General features: G+C 55.7%; 2 protein-coding genes across 3 annotated transcripts; both read right to left on the reverse strand.

The window, feature by feature from the left end:
- Positions 1–1,973: 1,973 nt before the first annotated feature.
- Positions 1,974–9,842, reverse strand: RPS6KL1 (ribosomal protein S6 kinase like 1). Of its 2 annotated transcripts, XM_066552350.1 has the most exons (11): positions 9,512–9,627; positions 9,192–9,316; positions 8,929–9,067; positions 8,256–8,348; positions 7,420–7,467; positions 6,552–6,684; positions 4,297–5,193; positions 3,384–3,473; positions 3,148–3,230; positions 2,768–2,863; positions 1,974–2,642 (listed from the first exon to the last, which is right to left on the reverse strand). In XM_066552350.1, exons 3-11 carry the CDS (start codon positions 9,052–9,054, stop codon positions 2,532–2,534), a joined length of 1,677 nt encoding a protein of 558 aa, XP_066408447.1. In that variant the 5' UTR covers positions 9,055–9,067; positions 9,192–9,316; positions 9,512–9,627; the 3' UTR covers positions 1,974–2,531. The 2 variants fall into 2 exon arrangements, with proteins under 2 accessions (XP_066408447.1, XP_066408446.1); XM_066552349.1 differs by lacking the exon at positions 8,929–9,067 and having other exon boundaries at positions 9,605–9,842.
- Positions 9,843–13,666: 3,824 nt separating this feature from the next.
- On the reverse strand, positions 13,667–20,521 carry PGF (placental growth factor). The gene is made up of 7 exons (XM_066552034.1): positions 20,431–20,521; positions 20,240–20,279; positions 19,400–19,596; positions 17,883–17,959; positions 16,220–16,249; positions 16,067–16,129; positions 13,667–15,363 (listed from the first exon to the last, which is right to left on the reverse strand). The coding sequence occupies exons 1-7, from the start codon at positions 20,494–20,496 to the stop codon at positions 15,342–15,344; spliced, it is 495 nt and encodes a 164-aa protein (XP_066408131.1). The 5' UTR covers positions 20,497–20,521; the 3' UTR covers positions 13,667–15,341.
- Between the last annotated feature and the right edge of the window lie 512 nt (positions 20,522–21,033).

Below are 21,033 nucleotides of genomic sequence, written 5' to 3' on the forward strand. Positions count from 1 at the left end.
CTTCTCTGCCTGTGAACACTGGTGGCCTCAAACTCTCTGCCAAAGAATTAGCTTTTCCCAGCAAAGAGGTTTTTAGGGTTGGAAGTCATCCTTTTTTAGCAACAGAACTGTAATAGATGGTGAGGAATTCCCAGTATTAGCTAAAGGGCATGATGGACAAGAGAGAGACCTGAGACAGGCTCATAAAGTTTTTAAGAAGTTGAATTTTTACTGCTGCAATGGAAGAGTTGGAATTCATGCAAGTGTGGAAAGGCTGTTGCAGAGGGAGAAAGGAAACAAGAACAAGGGACAGTGTAACCTGTCTGTGGTGCTGGGTGTTTCCCTAGCAAGATGTCCTCGTTGGGACAACACAAAATCATTTCTGAATCATGGCAGGGTTTTCCCAGCTCTGACATCAACTTCAGAGATGGTTTACCCTTCCCAGCTACAGCTGAAGAGGGCAACCCCTTCTAACAGAAAATGATTGCACTCACAGCTGCAAAGCAGATGAAAGGGAGGGCAGTTCCTGGTACTGATGCCTTCATTTTCCTGGCAGCTAGGGACAAAAACAGAGTGCAGAGTCAGCTTTTTTGCTTGGCCCTGGCTAAGGTAGGTTAGGGGGAGAGGAAAAATCCCTTCCTTGTTCTGGGAAGGGTAGAGAGTCTAATTCTTGCACAAATAAGTTGAGTGAAAGGGAAGGTTTTGATTAAAAAATGCTGCTTGCACTCAGCCTCTCTGCTGGTTTAGGATACAGAGGGTCTGCCTTGACTTTGTACATGAGCCTGGGGAAGCCTTTATTTTGTCTGGAGCTGCAATAAATGAAGCCTTCGAACCAATCAGGAAGGGAACATACAGTCAAACTCTTAAAATTATGCAAACTGCTTTATTTAATCTGCCCTGTCAAGGCTTGCTGTAAGAGAGTAGTGCTTGAAACTTCTTTTGACTCTTTGGGTGACACCCATGGCACTGAGTTGCAAGATGCCATGCTGTGGCTTTGGACACAGGGTCCTTCCTCCTGAACCTCCCCTGAATCACAGGACTAGGAAGCTGGTGGACAGGGGTGCAAGGGTGCAGCTAGAGGGTTCAGCCAGTGCAGGCTGCCATGGCGAGGAAAAGCCCCAGGCTCAGCTGCTCCTGCTCAGTCCTCCAGTTTCTGCACAGCAATTGAGGTGTCCACCTTTGCTGGTGTAGATGAGTTTCTCCAGAGCTTTGCTTCCCTCTGGTGGATGAGCACTCCTGCTGCTGCCTGGGAGGGTGTCTGCTGTTGTGGGCAGGCAGGAGCTGGAACCAGCAGCCACAGAGACGTGTCTGTGGTACCAGTCGTTCCTTGCTATGGGAGATAAGTGAGCAGTGTGAGGGGTGCTGGGAGAGGAGGGCCAGAACCGAACTGCTGCCATTGCCACCTCATCCTTGAGCCTGTAGCTTTTACTTGCACCACTGAGCACAGCAGCCTCCACCTTGGGCTGTCAGCAGACACATGTGTTTGTGCTTTTTCTTTAATCCAGAATCTTTATACATGTAGCCTCCTTCCCTCTGTGCTGGCTCTCAGAGTTCCCCCCTTTAAACCCTCACTGTGTGGTCCACCAGCAGTGAGGGTGCTCAAAGCATGGTTGGCAGGGCTGCTGTCCTGCCAGGTGAAAGGAGGCCACATGTACAAAGATTCTGGAAGGCTGAAGGATGGAAGGCTGGAGCCACAACACCTAACAATGACAAAGGGCTGGAAGACAACCCAGGCATTTCTCCCACGTCTGAGCTGCAGCCAAACAGCTGTGCAGACCTGGGAGGCTGTGAGGCAGGCAGCAGCACAAGGACAGAAGGCCAGACACTTGCTGCCACCTTCTGGGGTTTGGCTGCAGGGTGCGCATGGCTGGGGGTGACACCAACCCAGGGCGCCCAGGCAGGTTTCAGAAACACATCTGGGGCTCTCTGTCACTCAGCAGACTTGGCCTACATCTGGCTGATGCAGCTCAGAAAGAAAAGGACAATTCTCTAAGTGATACTGAGTAGTTTATTTTTTTCAGAGGGCCAGGGAGAGAAGAGCAGAGGGCTCCTTGTGTCACCCCTGCAGCAGGGATGACCCCCACACACACACACACACACATGCAGTCAGGGAGGGGCAGAGACCGCAGGCTTGGGCTCCAGCCAGCAGGGCCCAGGGGGGCTGCATTTGAAAGCCACAAAACGTAACAGAGCAGGGGGGTCACTGTGGTAGCAGCAGAGATAAAAAACACAGGGAGGGAGTTCCAGGGCAGGGTGCTGAGCTGAAGAAGAGATGCCCCAAGAAGGGGAACACCACCACTTCCTGGAAGTGCACCCAGGGTCCTGTTCCCCCCAGGGAGGACCTGGAGAAGACAGGTCCAGCCTGACGCCTCCTCTTTGGAGATGGAGCAAACAGAAGCAGAGACAGAAGGACATGTAAGGCTGCAGAATCTCGTGTCCCCCAGCTCAGGGCAGCCCTTGAGGCAAGCCTTCCCCAGCAGGCAGTGCTGCCAGTGCCACAAGTGCCAGGGAAGTAGCCCAGGGCCCAGCTCCCTGGGGGAAGGAGAGACTGCCTAGCCCACCAGCTTGTTCCAGGGGACTGTGCTGAAGAAGGAGTGAGACTTCAGCTTTGTTATGCCGCCTCTTCCAGAGCCCAAGCGTCGTTTGGGATTGTACTGCAGGAGCTGCAGAGAAAAGCAATGGGACAGGAGGATGGGGAGAGGAGGACACTGGAAATGGTTCCAGGCTGGACCCTGCCTTTCCCCAACCTCTATTCCCATTCTCCCCCCCATCCACCTGAGCCCCTCACCTCAGTGAGCAGCGATGTAGCAGCCAGGCTGAGGCCCTTTGGCAGATACAGCTGGGTGTGAGGCTGAATCCCTGATGGATGATTTTGGGAGAGTGGCTGCAGGAGGCAGAGGGTGATGGTAAGCAGAGGCACCAAGGAGAGTTGGAGCACCCTGTTGAATCTTCATTGCCACACAACCCCAGTTCTACACAGTAGCATTTAAGAGCCAGGGCCCTTAACACCCAGAGACCATGCACAGGCACTGGGAATCGCATGTCTAAAGGAACCTGGCCAAGAACTGAGGTGCCAGCAGGGCAAGGCACCCTCCCAGCCCCACACAGCTGGCAGCCCTTAAGCCTCCTCCTCCCCTGTCCTCCTTATAGAGCTCCTCAGCCTCTTACCACTCCTGTCAGCAACTCATACAGGAGAGAGCCAAAGCTCCAGCAGTCAGCTGCTTCAGTGGGGTCCACGATCCCCCCCACTTCTGCAGAAAGAGACAGAGAGGGGTTAGAGCTGGAGACAGGGAGCACCAGTGACCACACTGTGCTGGACACATCTCACTGCCTGCAGAAGCCCCCTCTGTCTAATTTGAGGCACTGTGCAGCGAGCTGGAGAAGCCAGGGGACACATCCCTTACCTGGAGCACTGTACAGCTCTTCCCGTGCCTGGCTGCAGTACTGGGGCTCCACCTCTGTCCACTGGCCAAAGAAGGTGAGACGGACATGACCTGCAGAGCAGCACCAGAGTCAAAAGCAGGAGTATTAGGAAAGACTGGGGACTCTGGTCATAGCACAAAGCCAAGCCATATCCCTGCCCCTGGGAGCAGCCAGGGCACTAGGGGCCTGTCATGCCCTGAGCACAGAGGAACTGAGCATCCCCTGGCACCACACACCCTCTACTGGCCTCCCAGTGCTTGCCCCAGGTGCACAACAGGTAAGACTGCTTGGGCAGGCTCCAAGCTCCCAGATCTCACTGCAGGCTGTGGTGAGGGAAGAAGAAGGCTTTAAAGGGGAAGGGGGGGAGAAGGTTAGCTTTCTCCTTGCACAACTCTCTGCATTTTTCTTTTCTTAAGCAATTTATAGCTCTCCAATTTGTTCCAGATGCTGCCAGCTGAGCAGGGACTTGCACTGACAGCAAGATGGCTCAGAGGGATGGGACAGCTCCAGAACATCCCCAGCAGGCAGTTACTATAAGCAGGGGAAAATAACCCACTAGTCCCACTAACCTCAGACACTGTTCAGCTGGTCTCAGCTTCCCCAGACTGGGATTTCCCAGGCAGCCAACCCCCACGTGGGAGCAGGGGCAATGCATTTCTGTGGCTATGGCCCTTGACTCTCCTGCTGCAGAGCCATCTTTTGTAATAATTACTTGGAAAACCTAAGTGAGATCAAACTTCCAATTTCAGAAATACTAAACCTTCCCAGACTCCCACCCTCCTCCAAAGCAAACACAAGAAAGTCCACATCTTCTGGAAATGGGTGAAGCAGCAGTCTCCCAGCTGGGAGACCAATTTCCTCCTCCTTGGGGCAGCAGCATGGGGCATTACCTACCAGCTGAATCAAGCAGCAGGTTCCTGGGGTTGAGGTCCCGGCACAATACACCCTGTTGGTGAAGTCCCTCCAAGGCCAGGAGGATTTCTGCTGCCCACAGCTGCACCTGCTCTTCCTTCACAGCCCAGGCTCTCCGGCTGTGCCCATGGGAAGCCAAAGCCCTGCATTGTCCTGATGGTGGCTGTTTGCTGAGGCAGCCACAGGTCAGGCTTACTCCCCAAGAGGGCTCCCACACGGCTGGGTCAGGCACACTGTGTTTGCCAGAGCTGGACAGGGCAACTCCTGCAGGAAGCTGCCTCTCACCCAGGGTCAGGAGGGGCTGAGCCTGGGAGGCCTCAGACACTTTCTTAGTTGGCAGCTGCCCTGCCCCTGGCTGGCCCCCTCTCACAGTCTTTGGTACAGGGACAAGCCCCTGGGGAAAGCTGGGGCCTTGTGGGGAGGCTGTTCTCTCAGATATGCAGCCTGTGCTGCTGGTTAGATCATTCCATGGGTAGACAACCAGGCCCTGGCCAGGGCATTTGGCTGATGCTGCTGGAAAATGGTCCACACCACCAGACACAGTCTGTGTCACACTCAGATCCTGTCCTCCAGGTGCAGCCCCACTGCCACCAGCAGGAGCCAGGAGAAGCTGGCAGTGGTTCCCTGAGCCAGAGTCTGTGGGGCCAGGGGACTGCTCCTGAGGGAGTGAGGCATCAGTGTTTCCCAATACTTGGTAGTTCACAGAGCCTGGGAGGCCACTGCCTGTCCAAACAGGGAGGATGGATACTTGGCTGCCACCCTGGGAGTTTCCCACACCATCCTCAGTGCCGTGGTGCTGGAGGGCTTGAATGGTGTTTGAACCAGCACAGTCCTGCTGGACACAGTACTTGGAGCGGAGGTGAGACCACAGTGTCCCCCCTGGAAAGCAGAAAGGAGAACAAGTGATGAGGCAGAAATTATCTCTGGTTCCCCCACTGCTGACATGGCCCAATCAGGGGCCCAGGCCAAAGCCCACATAGTGGGGTCATGATGGAGCATCATAAAATCTCCCCAGCAGCAAAGCTCAAGTCTATGCAGAATGCACCCCTGCCCTACAAGCACACCATGCCCAATGCCACAGCTTCCCTGGGACCTGGCACACCTAAGTCCCATTCCCTCCTCCTTTAGCAGCCCTCTCCCCATTCTACAGAGTCTCTTTGATCCCACCTCTGCCACTTGCATGTCACAGACAAGCAGCATATTCACACATGCTCCTGACCCCACTGCCATCCCCACTTCCCCCTGAAAGCCTTTCCTTCCTGTGTGACAGAAATGCCAGAGAGGTCCCACAGCATGGCACAAGGCCATGGATCAGCAAGGAGCCAGAGCAGCAGACCCTGGTGCCCACAGCATGTTGCCAGGGCTTCCCAGCCTCACTACATTCAGTGCTGGCTTCTTTCTGCAAACTCAGCCTATAGCAGTGCACAAGGAGTTGAGCCTGTTCTCCACATCAGCCTCCATTTGTTGTTACTGGACTCCAGCTGCTGCTCCCTACACATCCATTCAACCAGCAGAGTAAACAAGTTCCATGGACAAGCCTCCACCTTGTCATACACTTCTTCACCAGGATCTGGGACAGCCTCAAGTAAGCCTCCTCAATGTACCAAACCCCAGTATGCTCACTGCCCTTTAAGCCCTAATTTTCCATTTCCTCTCTTTGGTATGATCTCAAAATCCAGTCTCACCTTTTGTAACCAAAAAAAAAAAAAAAAGTTTCATAAAGGTCTTGTCAAAAGATGGTTTTGTTCTACAAGTCAGGTGAACTACCTCACTTCGTTTTCCTTCTCCATCACCTTCCTGTTATGGTCAGACAATGCCAGTAAAATGGAGAGGTTTTTCTTTCCAAGATGCTGAATCACATCAACTTCATTACCCAAAGGCATGACTGCTCCTCCCATGAGGCACAGTGGCTCATCTCTCTAAAGACTGAGGCTGGTTTCTGTATAACACATCCACACACAATTTCTTTCTTCTTGTGGGTCTCCACAGGCCCATTTCTAGGTTACATCCCCAGCCAGTTCTTATCAAACTTCTGCAATTCACAGCTGAACTTCTCTGTTCACTAAGTCTCCAAGCCCTGGTACCCACCACCCTTCTGTGGAGAAGACAGCTTAAATTATCACCATAAAAAACAGTCCCAAAACAGGAGGAGAAACATACTTTGGGCTTTAAAGAAAGGACAGTTTGGGATAAACCAGGATGTTTCACAGATGGAAGGCAAGGCTGTCCTCACTCACCCTGCACGTGCTCCAGATGGAGGAAGATGGAGTCCTCACTCACATAGTAGCACAACAGCTTGACCATGAAGGGGACCCCATGAGGGATGATGGTCTGTCGCGCACGGGTCTCAACATGGGATTTGGGGAGGCTCTGAGGAGGGACAGGCAGATGGGTATAGCATGGCAGGACTTGGACTCTGTGCAGCCTAGCACCTGGCAGGGCTGGAGGCCAGGCAGAATGTGCCTTCTGCCAAGCCCCATGGCTGCTCCCAGGTCACCCCTGATGGAGCTCCCCCATCTGCACAAACTTGTGGCTCCTACAGCTCTGTCAGTCCCCAGCACCCAGCTGTGAGAAGGCAGGGCTCTGCAAAGCTCTGCCAAGGTAGGGCACTCCCCATCTGCACTGTGGGACCCAGAGGGCACAGCTGCTCCAAAGCACTGACTCCTCTGCAACCACCCTGCTCCCTTCAGGAAGAACCTGCCATTCCAACCCTTTCTCCTCCTCCCCTGGAAATTATGCTTCTCCCTCTTGTGCCAGATCCTCCTTGTACAGTTAATGAAGTACTTCATTGTTAGTTCCAAGGACACTGAAAAATACTCTAGGACTTGTAATGAGCACCTCTCACAACTTGTTTCAGGGGTTGACTCAGTTTCACACAGGCTTGAAGTGTTAAAAGTCAGAGAAATGGATGGCCAAGGAGAACTACTTCCCTTTTGATCACAGAGGGTGGTTGAGGCAGCCAAAAGAAGATTTTTGAACCATGAACTTCATCCAGCCTCTGAGAGCTGCTATTTGTCATCCTCTCATCTGCCCCAGCCATCAGCTTGGACAAGGTGGCCCCAGCCTGAGAGGGAGAAGCAGGCAGATGGAACTGAAAACACTCACCTTGAGTATAAAGGTCTCACCAGTGGCTGGATCCTGGACAATCTGCACCTGGGACAGTACATACAGAATGGTCAGAAGTGGTGACCCAACACACAGCCTACAGGAATGACCCAAGGGTCTCATCTCTGGAACTGTAACAAACTCCCACCCAACTGGAAGAGTTTTGTGAGGCTCAGACCCCTGTTTTTGAAAGGCAAAACACAGGTTATTGGCAAGGAGATAGCCATGCAGCCAAGAAGCAGGAATTAAACCAAGAGGAGGCTTCCATGCCAGTTTTATTTCCTTCACGCTGAAGGGTTTCACAGTGCTCTTTCTGGGCTCAAACTGGGCCTTGGCAGGACAGGAGGATCCCGTCAGTCCTGACAAACTGAGATGTGTGAACAGTAGTGGAGAGCAATGTGCCGTGTGTGTGGATACAGTAAGTCTGGCACCTTCACTCCAAGATAATGAACTTCTAATTAGTTTATTTCCAGACAGTTCAGCTTTTGCTGAAGTCTAGATTATCCACAGGAGGCCACCATTGTGACACCTGGGCACAAAACACAATTCCATATGTGGGAAAGAACGAGGTGCATAAACCTTCCTGTCAATATCTTGGGAGGTATGGTAAGCAAAAGTGATAGGAACATTAACAGATTTCCCAATCAACTCCTTAAGAGGTCTTGAGTCCTCTTCTATGAATTTTTCTGGGTGGGAATGGTGTGGATGGATACCCCAACATCGCTTGATGGACGTGCTAGGGCTGGCACCCCCATTCCAGCTGCTAGGACCCTCCAGCTTATGCTCCCTCTGGTCCAGCCCCAGCCTCACCCCCCCTCTCCAGGTGAAGTCATTACCTTATCAATCACTCCCACAACCTTGCACCGTCTCAGGTTCTCCACTGCTGAGCTCAGTGTCCTGATGGGCCGGAAGCGCAGGCTGCTGTAGCCCTGCAGGGTGGTAAGGGAAGAGGAGGTAGGACCTAGAAATGCTGTTGTTCTTTACAGTGGCTGAAAAAAGCCCCTGCATTTTCCAGAGTACACAGAAATACTGCCCAGCTGGTCAACGTGCAAAGAAAACACTCCAATGGCCATGATTCATTTCTAACATCAGCTGAACTATTTTCTTGGCCAACCCCTGGATTTATCTATTTTCTAGGGAAAGCTTGCACTTGCAGCAGATTTAAAAATCACACCAAAATTTGAAGCTAGACCTGGACTGTTTCAACATTAAGGAGATCTGTGTGGAAGGTAGTTGTCTTTCTCCCTGCATTCTTCCCACTAGGCTCTGACCTTGCCCTGCCTCACTCCCCTCTCCCTTCTTTAACCACCTCCTTCCCACAATGCAGAAAGCAGCCACTGCCTTTGGTTTCCATGCAGATGGAAACAATGACAGATGGGAAGAGGACATTTCTAACATTTGACAGGATGGTTCCCTGCAGTGGCTTCAGTCTCCACAAAAATGTCCATACCCACTATGGTGGCAGCAAGCTAAGCATACACACTTTGGAGGGTGGGGTCCTGGAAGCACCTTGGGGAGCCTGGGCCCACCTCGGCTCCTTGATCCAGGCAGGGCGAAGAGCTGCCAGCTCCCTTGCAGCCACTGGCAGGTCAGGACCCTCGGCAGCTCCGTGTGCCTGCTGTTTTCTCCACACATCTTAGCGTGGTATCTGGCAGAGGCAGACGTGGAGGACCACTGGGGCTGCTTTATCTGCGTGTCCCCATCCCCACCCCGTTTCCCGGTGTCACGGCACCGCTGTCGTCCCCCCGCGCGGCCCCACGCCAGCCCCTCACCGTGGCAGCGGTGCTGCCGCCCCCCGCCGCCCGCTGCAGGTGGCAATTGAAGATTTCCTCGGCGCGCCGCAGGTACTGGGTGATCTTCCGCTTCACGGCCTCCCGCCGCTCCTTGTTGGGGTCAACTGCGGCCGGTGCAAAGGGTGGCTGTGAGGGGCCTGGCTCGGCCCCGAAGGACTGGCCACAGTCCCCAGGGGATGTCCCAGCCCTCTCGCCCTTCTCCCGGTAGGGATGCACTCCCTGGACAGATGCCCCAGTGCCCTCAACACACCCCCTAGCGGGATTTTCCCGTCCCCTCGTCATTCTCCCTGCAGGGATACCTTGGCCCTCTCACAGGTATGAATGCCCCAGTGCCCCTGCTGGTGTCCCCGGAGGGATGCCCCGGTCCGCTGCCCCCGGGAGGCCGCACACACCCTGCACGCCGCGGAGCAGCACGTCCACGCCGTTCTGGTAGTGGTTGAAGGCCTCCTCGTAGTCCTCGCTGACGTCGCGCTCCAGCGCCAGCCGCAGCTGCCGCGCCGCCTCCACCAGGTAATCCCGGCGCCCGCCGCCCTCGGGCCCCGCGGGCGCCACGCGGCCCCGCAGCTGCCCCAGGTAGACGCGGGCCTGCGCCAGCGCCCGGGAGCACGGCTCGGCCTCCGCGCGGCTCATGGCCCCGCCGGGACACCGGCAGCGGGGCTGCGCGCTCCGCCGGGGAGCGACGCCCGCCCCGGCCCCTCCGCTTACCCGCGGTGCCCCCCCCGGCACGGGCCCCGGTCCCCCAGCCCCGCCGTACCGCGCCCGGGCAGCGCCGCCGCCAGCATCCCCCGGCGCCGCCGGGCGGGGCGGCAGGGGCGCGGCAGGGGCGGGCGGTGCTGATTGGCCGCGGATGAGATCATCATCATCATCATCATCATCATCATCATCATCATCATCGCCCCCCGCGGGATCCGTGCCCGGGTCCCCCCGCCGGGGTCCCGCCCCCGCCCGAGGCAGGCGCTCCACCTCCCCGTTAACGCGCGGTAGGCGTCGCTCCACTAGCTTTATTATCATCCTTATTCACCATTAATTGCCCTTAATTAACCAAGCTCCCGTTCATTAAATTGTGCCTTCGCAGCCGTGTTTCCTTCCTCCCATAACGCTTAATTAGCTGTGTTTTAATTAGCCTTTGTTGCTGCCATCCAGCCGACAGGTGCACCCATACCAGCAGCTCCCCACTGCCACAGTTACAATGGTGAGTGTCTTGCCACTTCACCACGGCCAGCCCAGGGTACCCCTGGCTCTTCCCGATTTCCTATTTCAAGTGAGTGCCATTGGCCCTGACACTGAGCTCTCAGCCAGACCTACCAGCTCTTGCAGACTCTTCGGGTTTTACCAACTTATTCTAAATCTACAGCACAGGGAGGATCAGCACAAGTGCATTAAGGTGCAGCAAAATGACAGCGTAATCAATATCCCAGCTGGTGGTTAACAAATGCTTTGTGTGTGAAAAATACTGGTCTTTGGCTTATTCTAGAAACATGTATTCCTGCCCTCCTGGCCTGGCTTTTTGGAAGGCCAGAAGGCCTTGCAGGGCCTGCTAGATCATTGCACTTCTTAGTGAAGGATATTTGCTGAACCAGGAGTGCTCAAGTGGTTACTACCAACTGGCCAGCTGGTTTGCTGTGTCTGTGGGATGGTTGGTCCCAGATGAAATAACTGCCTTACCACTGGCATGGCAGGGGACCTGCAAAGGGAGAAGGGCTGGAATGAAAGCTAAGGGATACCCTTGGAAAAACTGTTCTAAGATTGCCTGGGAAGAGGGAGGCCCCTGCATCTTTGTCCATCCCTTGCTAACCTATGTGTATGTCCCACTACAACAGGAAAAGATCCTAAGATGGGGGTTTTCATTCTGTCAGGAGCTGGCCCTGTGCTGTGCCATCACAGCCACACCAGCCTGGTCAGTCACTGTGTCCAGCTCCTGCTGGACCTGGTACTTGCTGTGAGACTGGCAGAGGGGGCACCCCTTTGTGCCAGACCTGTGGTTACCTTGCACACACTTGTAGGGGACCTCCCTGGGCTCAGGTGCCCTGGGCAGCTCTTGTGCACAGCCCAGCCTGTGAACAACAGCACAGGGCAGTAAAGCCCGTGCCCACAGCTCAGCTCAGCATCCAGCACCAAACACTGTCTCTCTTACAAAGACCATTTCTTTGGGAGTATGAAAGTATTGACTGTTCCTCAGAGGCCAGGTCTAGGAGGATGCAAAGCCATCTGCTTTGTAAGACAACTTCCTGCCCAAACACAATTGATGTACTTGGTTCTTTGGTTTCTTCTCAAAACACTTCCAGGTTCCTTTTCCAGCCTCTGCCTAACAGAGACCAATTTTTTCTGCCCTATTTACACCCCACAGTCTTTGTGGTCTTTTAATTCCCACCAGAGACTGGAGGCTTCTCCTTGAAGTGAAAAGTCTGAGCAGGCAAGAAGTGAAGGAGAGCCAGGGATGAGAGCAGGGGTGCTGCTGGCACAACTCACCTGCCTGGCTTCAGCAGATCTGTGTGGGCCTGGAGAGGACAGAGCACAGGAAAACCACAAAATCCAGCACAATCTATCTGTAGAGTGGTTTGGATATTGAGGTGATGGTGGCAGGGAGATGTGGGAAGAGGAGTCACCAGGAGGGTATAAAACTCAGTTAAGTTCTTAATTGAACATGTCCGGAGCAGCCAGAAGAGAGTGAGCCAAAGGCATCAGTGGGGAGTGCTTCAAGGATGCTCCTGTGAGGAAAAGCCTTGCAAGGGAAGAAGACTTGTACCAGCCCTGAGGCACAACTGCCTTTACCTGTGGGCTTCCAGGTTTCCATGTCAGTGCTGGACAGAGTACCTTAAATTTGGGGGATTACTTTTAGATTAACCTGTTGAAGAGCTTGTACTCCTTGTTGGGAAGTGGGAACTGCCAAAGCAGAACCAGCACAGACAAAGAGCAGGGAGAGGAGTGAGAGCTGCCTTTTTTCTCACAAGCTAAAATTGACACATGAGAGCTGGTAAAAGCTTAAAATATGCTGAGACTGCAAACATCATTGGCTTCAACAGGCAGGATTATGCCAAATTTTGTGAGGGTGCAAAAGACTTGTAAGTCACAATCAAGAAGTTAGGACCTCAGTGTTTCTTTATTTGCATGGAGACATGCAGGAGACCTGCCTGGGCATGGCTGGAAGACACTGCTGGGTGGCAGTGCTCTGATGGCAGCTTGTGCTCAGGGACACCAGAGGTGACAGGGAAGCTTCAACATCAGGGCTTCATCAGCTACAATGCTACATCTCTGGGCCAATGCCCACATCACCTTTACAGTTACTTCCCAAAAAATGTAAAATTTTTTTCCTGGTTCATGAGGCTGCTTTATGTTTTGTCTCCCTATAATTATCCTCCTAAACCATCTTGCTGCAGCTCCTAAAGCCTTATTAAACAAACCTTTGCCCTGTAAGGCTGGAAGACACAGGGAGCCCAGGGACACTGATAACCCAGTGGTGTGTTGTTCCTGGGCTCTGTGGGACAGCTGCAAGGGGTTCTCAGGCAGGGAAAGGATGAGGGATTTGGGAGCACTGGGGCTGGAACATGTTTACTGCCTGTCCATGGTGGATGCTGCTGTCTTTGGGGCTGGGGTATGTCAGGGTCCCTTCACAAGGGCACCTACAGCCCTGCACTGTAGTACCTGGGGACATGGGGTTCTGTAGATGTAGCTGATCTTGTCAGAGTGCTCACACATCTGCTGTGGCCAAGGAGAGCTCCCAGGAGCTAGTGGTATAAAAAAAGCTACAAGTGGGACCACACAGAGGGACAGGCAGACAGTGGTGGGTCCCCTTGAGAGGAAACATGGGCATTGGACGCAAGCCCTGAAGCCAGGAACCCCTCTGCCCCTCAGAGCAGCAGTCCCCCACCCTGATCCTCATCCTTCCATTGGGTGGGAGATCCTGCTGGCAGTCCCTGCCACCCTGGAGTGAGGAGGGTCTGAGGACTCTCCCCTCTGGCAGGGACAGGGAAAGGAGCTAGCACTCCCCTGGGCATGTGATGCCTGCAGCAATCACAGGAACTTCATGGGCTAGGGCTCATTAGGTTCCTGTTACCTCCATGGAGCTGGAGGGAGCCCTGACAGCTGGAGCTGCAGCTCCCAAACCTCTTGTGTAAGCGATGTTTCCCCTTGCTCCAGACCTGCCCCAGCTATTCCGCTCATCATGGCTGCAGTGGGACAGCCATATCCCTCCCAGCACTCACATTCTTGCTATCCAGCACCCCATGCCACGGGAGGAGCAGGGGACAAGGCCACAAACAGCACCCGAGTGATGGAGGGAGAGAAGCAACACAGGGGTCTGTGCAAGGCAGAGGTCTGGCCCTGCCACGTCTGATGGGCAGAACTGCCTGGAATATCTCAGTGCCAGACAGTGGCCAAAGAGACACCAGGAACTGTGTACAGGAAAAGCCACTGTGTGTTAGTGTGTTTGAATTTGTTTTAATCCTAAGCATGAGTCTTGATAAACTTATTTTTATTAATTAACATACTTGATTTATGTAGCTTCCTTTTTTAAACATGTAATACTACCGGGGTATTAAAGACAATACAGAAACCATCACATACATCCTCAAGTGCTGCACTTGGTCCTCCTTGGCCTCAGAGTAGAGCCAGCCAGGCAGAAATGACACACAGTGATAGGGAAAGCCTGTGGGGACCAGGCCAGCACATGGTCCACACAGACTTTGAGTGATATGGGAAGGGGAGCAGCGAGTTCCCCTCATCTGTGAGGTAGTGAAGGAGGAACTTCATGAGCTATTTTTGAGGCAAAGGCCATGTTTGCTGTGCTCCGGGACACTATAGATGCCTGGAAATGGGATCCAAAAGGATCCAGCAAGCTCCTGAACAATATGCCTAGCTGCACAATTACAACTCACACAGTCAATTCCCTGCTATATGATGGCAGTATGCAGGTTCACTAACCTCAACACCCACCTCCAGCTTTCCCTGGCAGGTTTCTGCCCTGTCCCCATGTCCCCAGCCTCAGGCAACACCAGCATTATGGAGAGTCATAATGTAACCCCTATCATAGGCAGCCCTGTCAGGTGTGGCTAGGAGCCACCCTGGACCCCAATTCTTGCTGTGTTAGGCTCCACTCTTGTTCCTCAGAGCAGGATAAACCACAGGTCCCATCATTTAAGGGTAACCTTGAAACCTTTGCAGATCTTGCCCTCCAGTCTTTTGTTTGAAGCTTTCAAACAAAAAAAGAGAAGGGGTGAGAACAGGATGGGCAGGGTGTACAGGGAGAGGTACCAGTCCCACACTGTGGTGTGGAGGGGAAGAGCAGCTCACCCAAGGGTCTCCCAGTACCCAGCTGAACTCCAGTACAAGAACAGCCCCCAGCCCAGGGAGCAACCTGCTGGTTGCTCATCTCCAGCAGCACACCAAGGGCAGTCCCTTGGTGCTGCAGGATTGGTGATGGGGACAAACCCTGGGTCACTGCCCTATTCCAGCCTGAGTGGGTGCCCATGGGGAAGTTCCCCTGCCTTGTTGGAAAGCAGACAGGAGCTGCCAGCTCCCATGTCTGACCAGCTTTTATTGAGCAGGGCAAAGCTGAGATGCAGCTGTGAATACATGAGGAGCCCAGTTCCCTCCTGTTCCCAAGCAGAACAGCTTCCCAGGCAAGATCCCTGGCACCTGCCCGGGCTGCCCCGTGCCAAAACTTGGACGGATGCAGCCCTACAGCCTTGCCTGCCCCAGGTTTCCTTCCTCCCCAGCTGCAGAGTGCTGGCAGGACAGAGAGGTTTTGCAGGTGCAGCCTTGTGAGCCATCTCCACTCACTGCCACATCATGCTGTCCTCCCCAGCCAGTTCCAGCAGCACATGCACCAGCTTAGCTCCTCATTGTCCCTAGAATGTCCTCAAACACCAGCACACTGCTTGAGCTCCTCATCTTCAGCCCCAGGTCACAAGTCCTTTTCTCTTGCTGCCAGTGGGGCGGATGGGGCAAGGGAGTCCTTGGTGCCAGGCTGTGCTCCCACCAGGGCCAAGCAAGAGTAACAGTCAGCTCTTCCGTGCTGGAGTCCTGCTCCCGCTGCAGCTTGGAGGGACACGACTCCACAGGTGCCCGCGCTGGGGACAAGGGCAGCTGGCTCAGCCCAGTGGTGGGAGCAGGGCTGGGGCAGGGCAGGGGCTACCTGCGGGGTGTGCCACATCTGCAAAGAGAGCAGGGCACGGGGTGAGCACTGCCAGCACGGGAGCCTCACCTGCTCTGCCCTGGGCCCCCCCTCTTTGTGCCTGGGACACACAACTGCAGGGGTAGGGCCTGCAGGCAGCCTCTTCGTGGGGAGCAGTGAGGGTGGTGGGGCTGGCACTGCTGAGCCCCCAACAGCAGCCTTCAGACAAAAGGGGGAAATGCTAGAGCAAACTGCTGGCCACAGGTGTCACACCTCAAAAGTGCCCACAATGAGTCCAGCCTGTGCTGTTACAGCAAGGAGTTTGAGAAAGTGAGATAAAGGATGGAAAGAGTAGAGTTACCCAAACAACAATCAGTCAAGGACAGCAGTAAGGACACAACTGGCAGCAAGATGAGGCTGAAACTGGAAATTCATGGATCCATGAAATCCAGCACGGTCTGTGATGGCAATAGAGCAAAACACCATCAAGTCACCAAGCCCATCCATCCCCATTCTGCCCAGCTTCGAGCTGCTGAGCCTGGAGACTACCAGGTACCTCCTGAGTCTTCGGCAGGAGGCCTGTTTCCCCACAGCCACTGTCCCCTCCTGCTTACTTCTGTGTCTGCTCTGCACAAACCCTTCACTGCTCACAGTGTCAGTAAAGATCTAAATGCTTAATGAAGACACATCCCAAGAAAATTAACCCAGAAGACACCACCCATACCTGCCCCTGCTCACTTACAGTTCACAGTCTTTCCGTCCCTTCTTGTCTTGTCTTCTCTTACCTCGGCCCTTGGACCTCCTCCTTCAGAAGGAAAGTACCACAAGAAGAGTTGATGAGTGGGAGATGAGACCCACAATCCCAGCCAGTAACAAAGCCCCTGGTGTCACTTACCTTCCCAGCCTCATCAGGTCCTGCCGGGGCCTGCAGAGTGGGAAAATGACAGAGAGAAGTGGTTATTGGGCAATGCTGCATGTTGAGCTGCATGAGCTGGCCCCAGGACATGCCCCAATACACTGCACAATCTACCTGTCATCATTCATGTTTAAAACAGACAAAATATCTCTTCTCTTGACCTTATCAAGCCCTCAGTCAGGAGCTGGTTGCAGCAGGCAGAGAGCAGGCAGAGACAGCAAAGGGGCTGGTTGGCTTGGGATGTGACATTTTGCCAGTGAGTCTGGGGAGGGCAAGCTCAGCCTTAGCTGCTCCCAGTGGCAGGTTTCACATCCCATAGTGAAACAAGGTGGAGCATCCTGAGTGACAAACATGGGGGATTTGCTGCAAAGTTCTGGTAGCGGGTTCTCAGCCATGACCTACCTCCCCTGTGGGGGTCACAGCCAGGACATCTGCCACACCTACACTAACTACAAAAGGCAGTGATGTACAGGTGTGGAAAGCAGATTAGGAAGAAGCCAAAAACTGCTTCAGAGGGCAGCCTGCACAAGTGCTCATAGGAGATCCCCTGAAAGTTACCCTAGGGAGGAAAAGCACAAAAGGCTTAGGAAATTCCCTGCATGGGAAATAGCTGGAAGCAGAGAAGGAGGCAAGTAATATATCTGCTTCTTCCCATTCTCCCTTCTGCATCTACTGACAGAGACCATGTGGAGCTGGGTTTGCTCCAGTACAGCTGCTCATAAAGCTGCAGGGGAATACCAATCTGGGAATCCTCAGGATCTTCTTCCAGGAAAGGATCATGTCTAATGGCTGCCCAGCAGGACACTCATCCCCCAGTTTTCACAATACTAAATCACCCTTGGATCACGATGAAGAGTGATGACCAGGGCCCCCCATGCAGGCAGTGCTGGAGTCTCTACAGCAAGGACCAGCTGCAGGCAGCACCAGAGCTGCTCCCACAGCACTGCAGAGGCCCCATCCTGCCCAGGCTTTCACCACTTTTGGGACACAGTGAGCACCCCAGGGGGTTGACAGGTGCCAGAAGCCTGCGGCAGGCAGGTGCTGTGCATCCATTCCAGGCCAGCACTGCATATCCAGGCCAGGCTGGCACTGTGTGTTTTAAGCTTTCATTTGTTGGCTTGGATGTAAACCTTTGCTGTATCCCCAGGTCTGTATGGGGTAGTCTCCCTTAAATGGTGGCCCCAAGACTCAGCTATTGAGCTTTCTCTTTGGGCCACAGTCACATCCAGGCATGCCAAGCCATGGAGCTCCCTGCAGAGCCACCACCTTGGACATGCTATCACACACCAAACTGCTGCCACAGAGCCACCAGCCTTGCTCCATTACCCACAGGCAGATCCTCTGGCTAAAGGAGCATAGACCAGGCATGCCAAGGCAGCTGCAGGCTTGGGGAGCACAGCCCTGCAGACAGTGCATGGAGCCTGACCTGTGTTCACAATGGCACACGCCCTGTTGTCTGCAGGGAGCAGGTGCAGAGATGTGCTGCAGCCTGCAGCTGGACAAGGGCCACAAGCACCAGCAAGCCCTAGTGCAAAGACAGCAAGAGGGGTGCCAGCCCAGCCAGGGTGCCCAGAGAGTGCCCCTGCACCACACACAGGGTGAGCTGGCAGGCTTGCTCGTGCTTGAACCCAGGAGTCCCTACCTGCACTCGCACTGCTTGTGCTCGGTGAACGCCATCTCCACATAGGGTGCCTCCCCGTTTGGCTTTATCTTCAGGAGCTGAAAGAAGAGCAAAGGTTACTTCTCAGGCAGTGGCAGGAGGGGGCTGGAAAGACTCCTGAGCCACTGCCTTGCCACCCTAGGTTCTTGGGAAGATGCATGTCTAACCTGTTCCTCGAGACCTCCAACAACAGAGTCCACCTCCACACGTAGGCAGCACTGGCCAGGCCCAGCTGCCCCGGCAGCTTGGGAGGCTCTGCCAGTGCCACCCCTTGTCTTCAGGGCTTTAATTTAAGTCCCATGGTCCTGGGAGTTCCCAGCCTTAGAAAAGATTTTTCAGTCTCTACCTTTCTGGATAATTTTCACATATCTGACCCCTTTGCACACCTCCCTTCTCTGACAGAAATATCCTCCCAGTTGTGTTTTTCAGGCCAATCCCACTGCTGCTGCCTCCTCCTGGACACTTTTCCTACAGCACTGAGTTGGAATTGACTGGAGTCAGTACCACAGTGCCTCTCCAGCCCAGGGGTACAGGATTTGCACCGTTACATGTCACAGCCCAGCCTGAAGTTCAGGTTGGTCATCCAAGGGCCTTACAGGATACATTCATCATTGCTGTGATCCACACTAGCCCCTGCGGAAGTGTCTGGCATTTCCACTCTGCACACAGCAGCAGGATCCCTCCCACAGAGGGAGACCTGTGCTTGGGGAGCTGCCTCCTGTTCACACCAGGCTTTTGATCCACCCCAGCCAAGAGCTTTTTGCCATCTTGCCTTCCAACACACTTTCAGCCTCAGAGACCAAAATCACTGGTGGTTTATTGCAGGCATTCCCTAGTCCATAATCCATGGCAAAGCAGAGCATTTCCCTGGTCCCTGCAGCATCAGCAGGTTGATCTCTGGCAGCTCAGTGCAGGGGCTGCAGTGTGAGGACAGCTGCTGCCTGGTACATGGGGAAGAGTTGAACATCCCAGGACCTCCCACCCCGCATCTCACAGCTCACACAGGGGTGACTCAAAACTCGGTTGGCTCAGCCCTTCATGCTCACCATGCCCCAGTGTGGGGGCATCCATGTCAGCACCACCCCGAGCATCACCTGACAGAGGAGAGCCTCACTCCTCCCTTGATTCAAGGGTAGTACCTGCTTTGTCCCAATAGGCAGCCACAGCTAACTGAAACACCCCCCCAGCCCCACCACAGGACAGGAAAGGTCTGGAAAAATGACAGCAATGAGTCAGACAGACCACACAGAGAGAAGTCAGGGGAGGAGGGAGTGAGGCCAGTACCACCAGGGGTGACACCTGACCTCTGGGCCAAGCCCAAAGAGCAGGCAGAGGGACCCTACTGGCTTGGCTTGCATTTCAGCAGTTGTAAGCCCTCTCCCTTGCTAGCCACACTGCTACAATGCCTAGAGGATGCAAAGCTGCAAGTTCACTTCCCGGCGCTCGGTGAGCCCCCCTCCAGCCATGTGGCCCGGCCCCGCAGCGGCAGCAGCTCGTACCTGCATGGTGACCGTGCTCGTCTCCACGGGCACGCAGCGAAGACCCTCGTCCCCACAACAGCCTCCGCAGCGCTGCAGGGAGACGCAGGAGGGTCTGAAAATGTACTCCACCTCGTTGGGGAATTCGGTAATGACGTCCACCAGCTGCTCCAGAGGCCGGCAGAAACTACGATTCCAGATCTCCCGAAAGGTAAGGACTGCAAGTGACAGGGATAGGGACTGTCAGGAGGCGCCCAGGGAGGCAGAGCCCAGCCGGGCCGCTGCCGGGCAGGTGCAGCAGCCGCGGGGGGGTCCTGCAGCCACCACGGAGCACAGGGAAGCAAAGGACCACTTTGTGCTCCCAGTAAGTCCGTCACTGTACTGTGCACATCACTGTGCGGGGGCTCACACAGCCGTCCCGACAGGCTCTTTCTCCCTCTATCCGCCAGCTCCGTCTCCTGCCCAGGCTCTCTGCTCACCCCCAATCTCCGCCGCGAAGGGGCTCCCCCGCACCTCGCCCGGCCGGACAGCCGTCCCCTGGGGCTTTCCAGCAGGGAGAGCTGAAGTGGAGCTCTCTCGCCCGGCACCCCGCATGCCGGCACCGGAGGGGCTGCACTTTAGGGACTGGGCTGCGCTCCGCTCCGGCCCGCGGCGGTACCCGGTGCCCGAGGACGGCTGGGGGCGTCAGGTTGCTCCGAGCCTCGGCACAGCTCCCGGCTACCTTCCCGGCTGTCACCACGGGGCTCCAGAGGTAACACAGACCCGGGTAGTACCCAACGCGCCCCGGCCTTGCGCGAAGCCTTCCCTGGGTTGCTGCCCCCTCCCAGCCGGGGCACCGGCGGCCGCCCATTACCAACTCACCGGGAGACTCCGTGCTGACGGTTCCCCGTTCCTCCGGGGCCTGCAGGAGGGAAAGGCGAGCTCTGGGGGGGCAGCACGGGGTGATCCGCTGCCGCCCCCCGCCCAGCGCCGGGAGGAGCCGTCCCGGCCTTCGCGGCCGCCCCGGGCGGCCGCCCCGTGCTCCGACCCCCCTCCCGCCCCTCGGCTCTCACCGGGGCGGGCGGTGCCCCCAGCGTCCCGGCCACCAGCAGCCGCAGGAAGGCGCCGAGCAGCCGCATCGCCGCTCCCGCCGCCCCGGTACAGACTCGGCGCCGCCACTACCGCCCTGCCGCCCCCGGCATGCCGCCCCCGCCGCCGGGCCGCCGGCCCCGCCGTGCCGCCTCCGCCGCCGCCGGGCCATGGGAGCGCGCCCCGCTCCGCCGCCGTATTTCACCGCCACCGCCCCGCCGCCGCCCCGCCCCGGCCCCGCCGCGGGGCGGGAGCAGGTGCCCGGCCCCGGCGGCCGCGGGCACGGCCGGTGCTCCCGGACGCGGCGGAGCCCTCTCCTCCAGCGCCCCCGCACCGCCTCCGGTCACCGCTCCATCGGGCTCTCCCGGCGCTTCCATTCACCGTCCCGTGCCCGATGAATCCCCGGCCGGCGGGAACCACCGGGGCTGTGCTGGGCTTCTCGGCTTGCTGTTTTCGCTGCCCCATGCCCATCCACCCGTGTGCCCACCTGGCTCCTGCCCCCATACAACAGCCCCTTTCCCACCATCCTCTTCATTCCTCTACTGATGCCCTGTTCCCACCCAAACTTCCCATGCCTGTCCACCCAC

Source organism: Molothrus aeneus, chromosome 6, assembly GCF_037042795.1.
Source record: "Molothrus aeneus isolate 106 chromosome 6, BPBGC_Maene_1.0, whole genome shotgun sequence".
In the NCBI taxonomy this organism is placed as follows: domain Eukaryota; kingdom Metazoa; phylum Chordata; class Aves; order Passeriformes; family Icteridae; genus Molothrus; species Molothrus aeneus.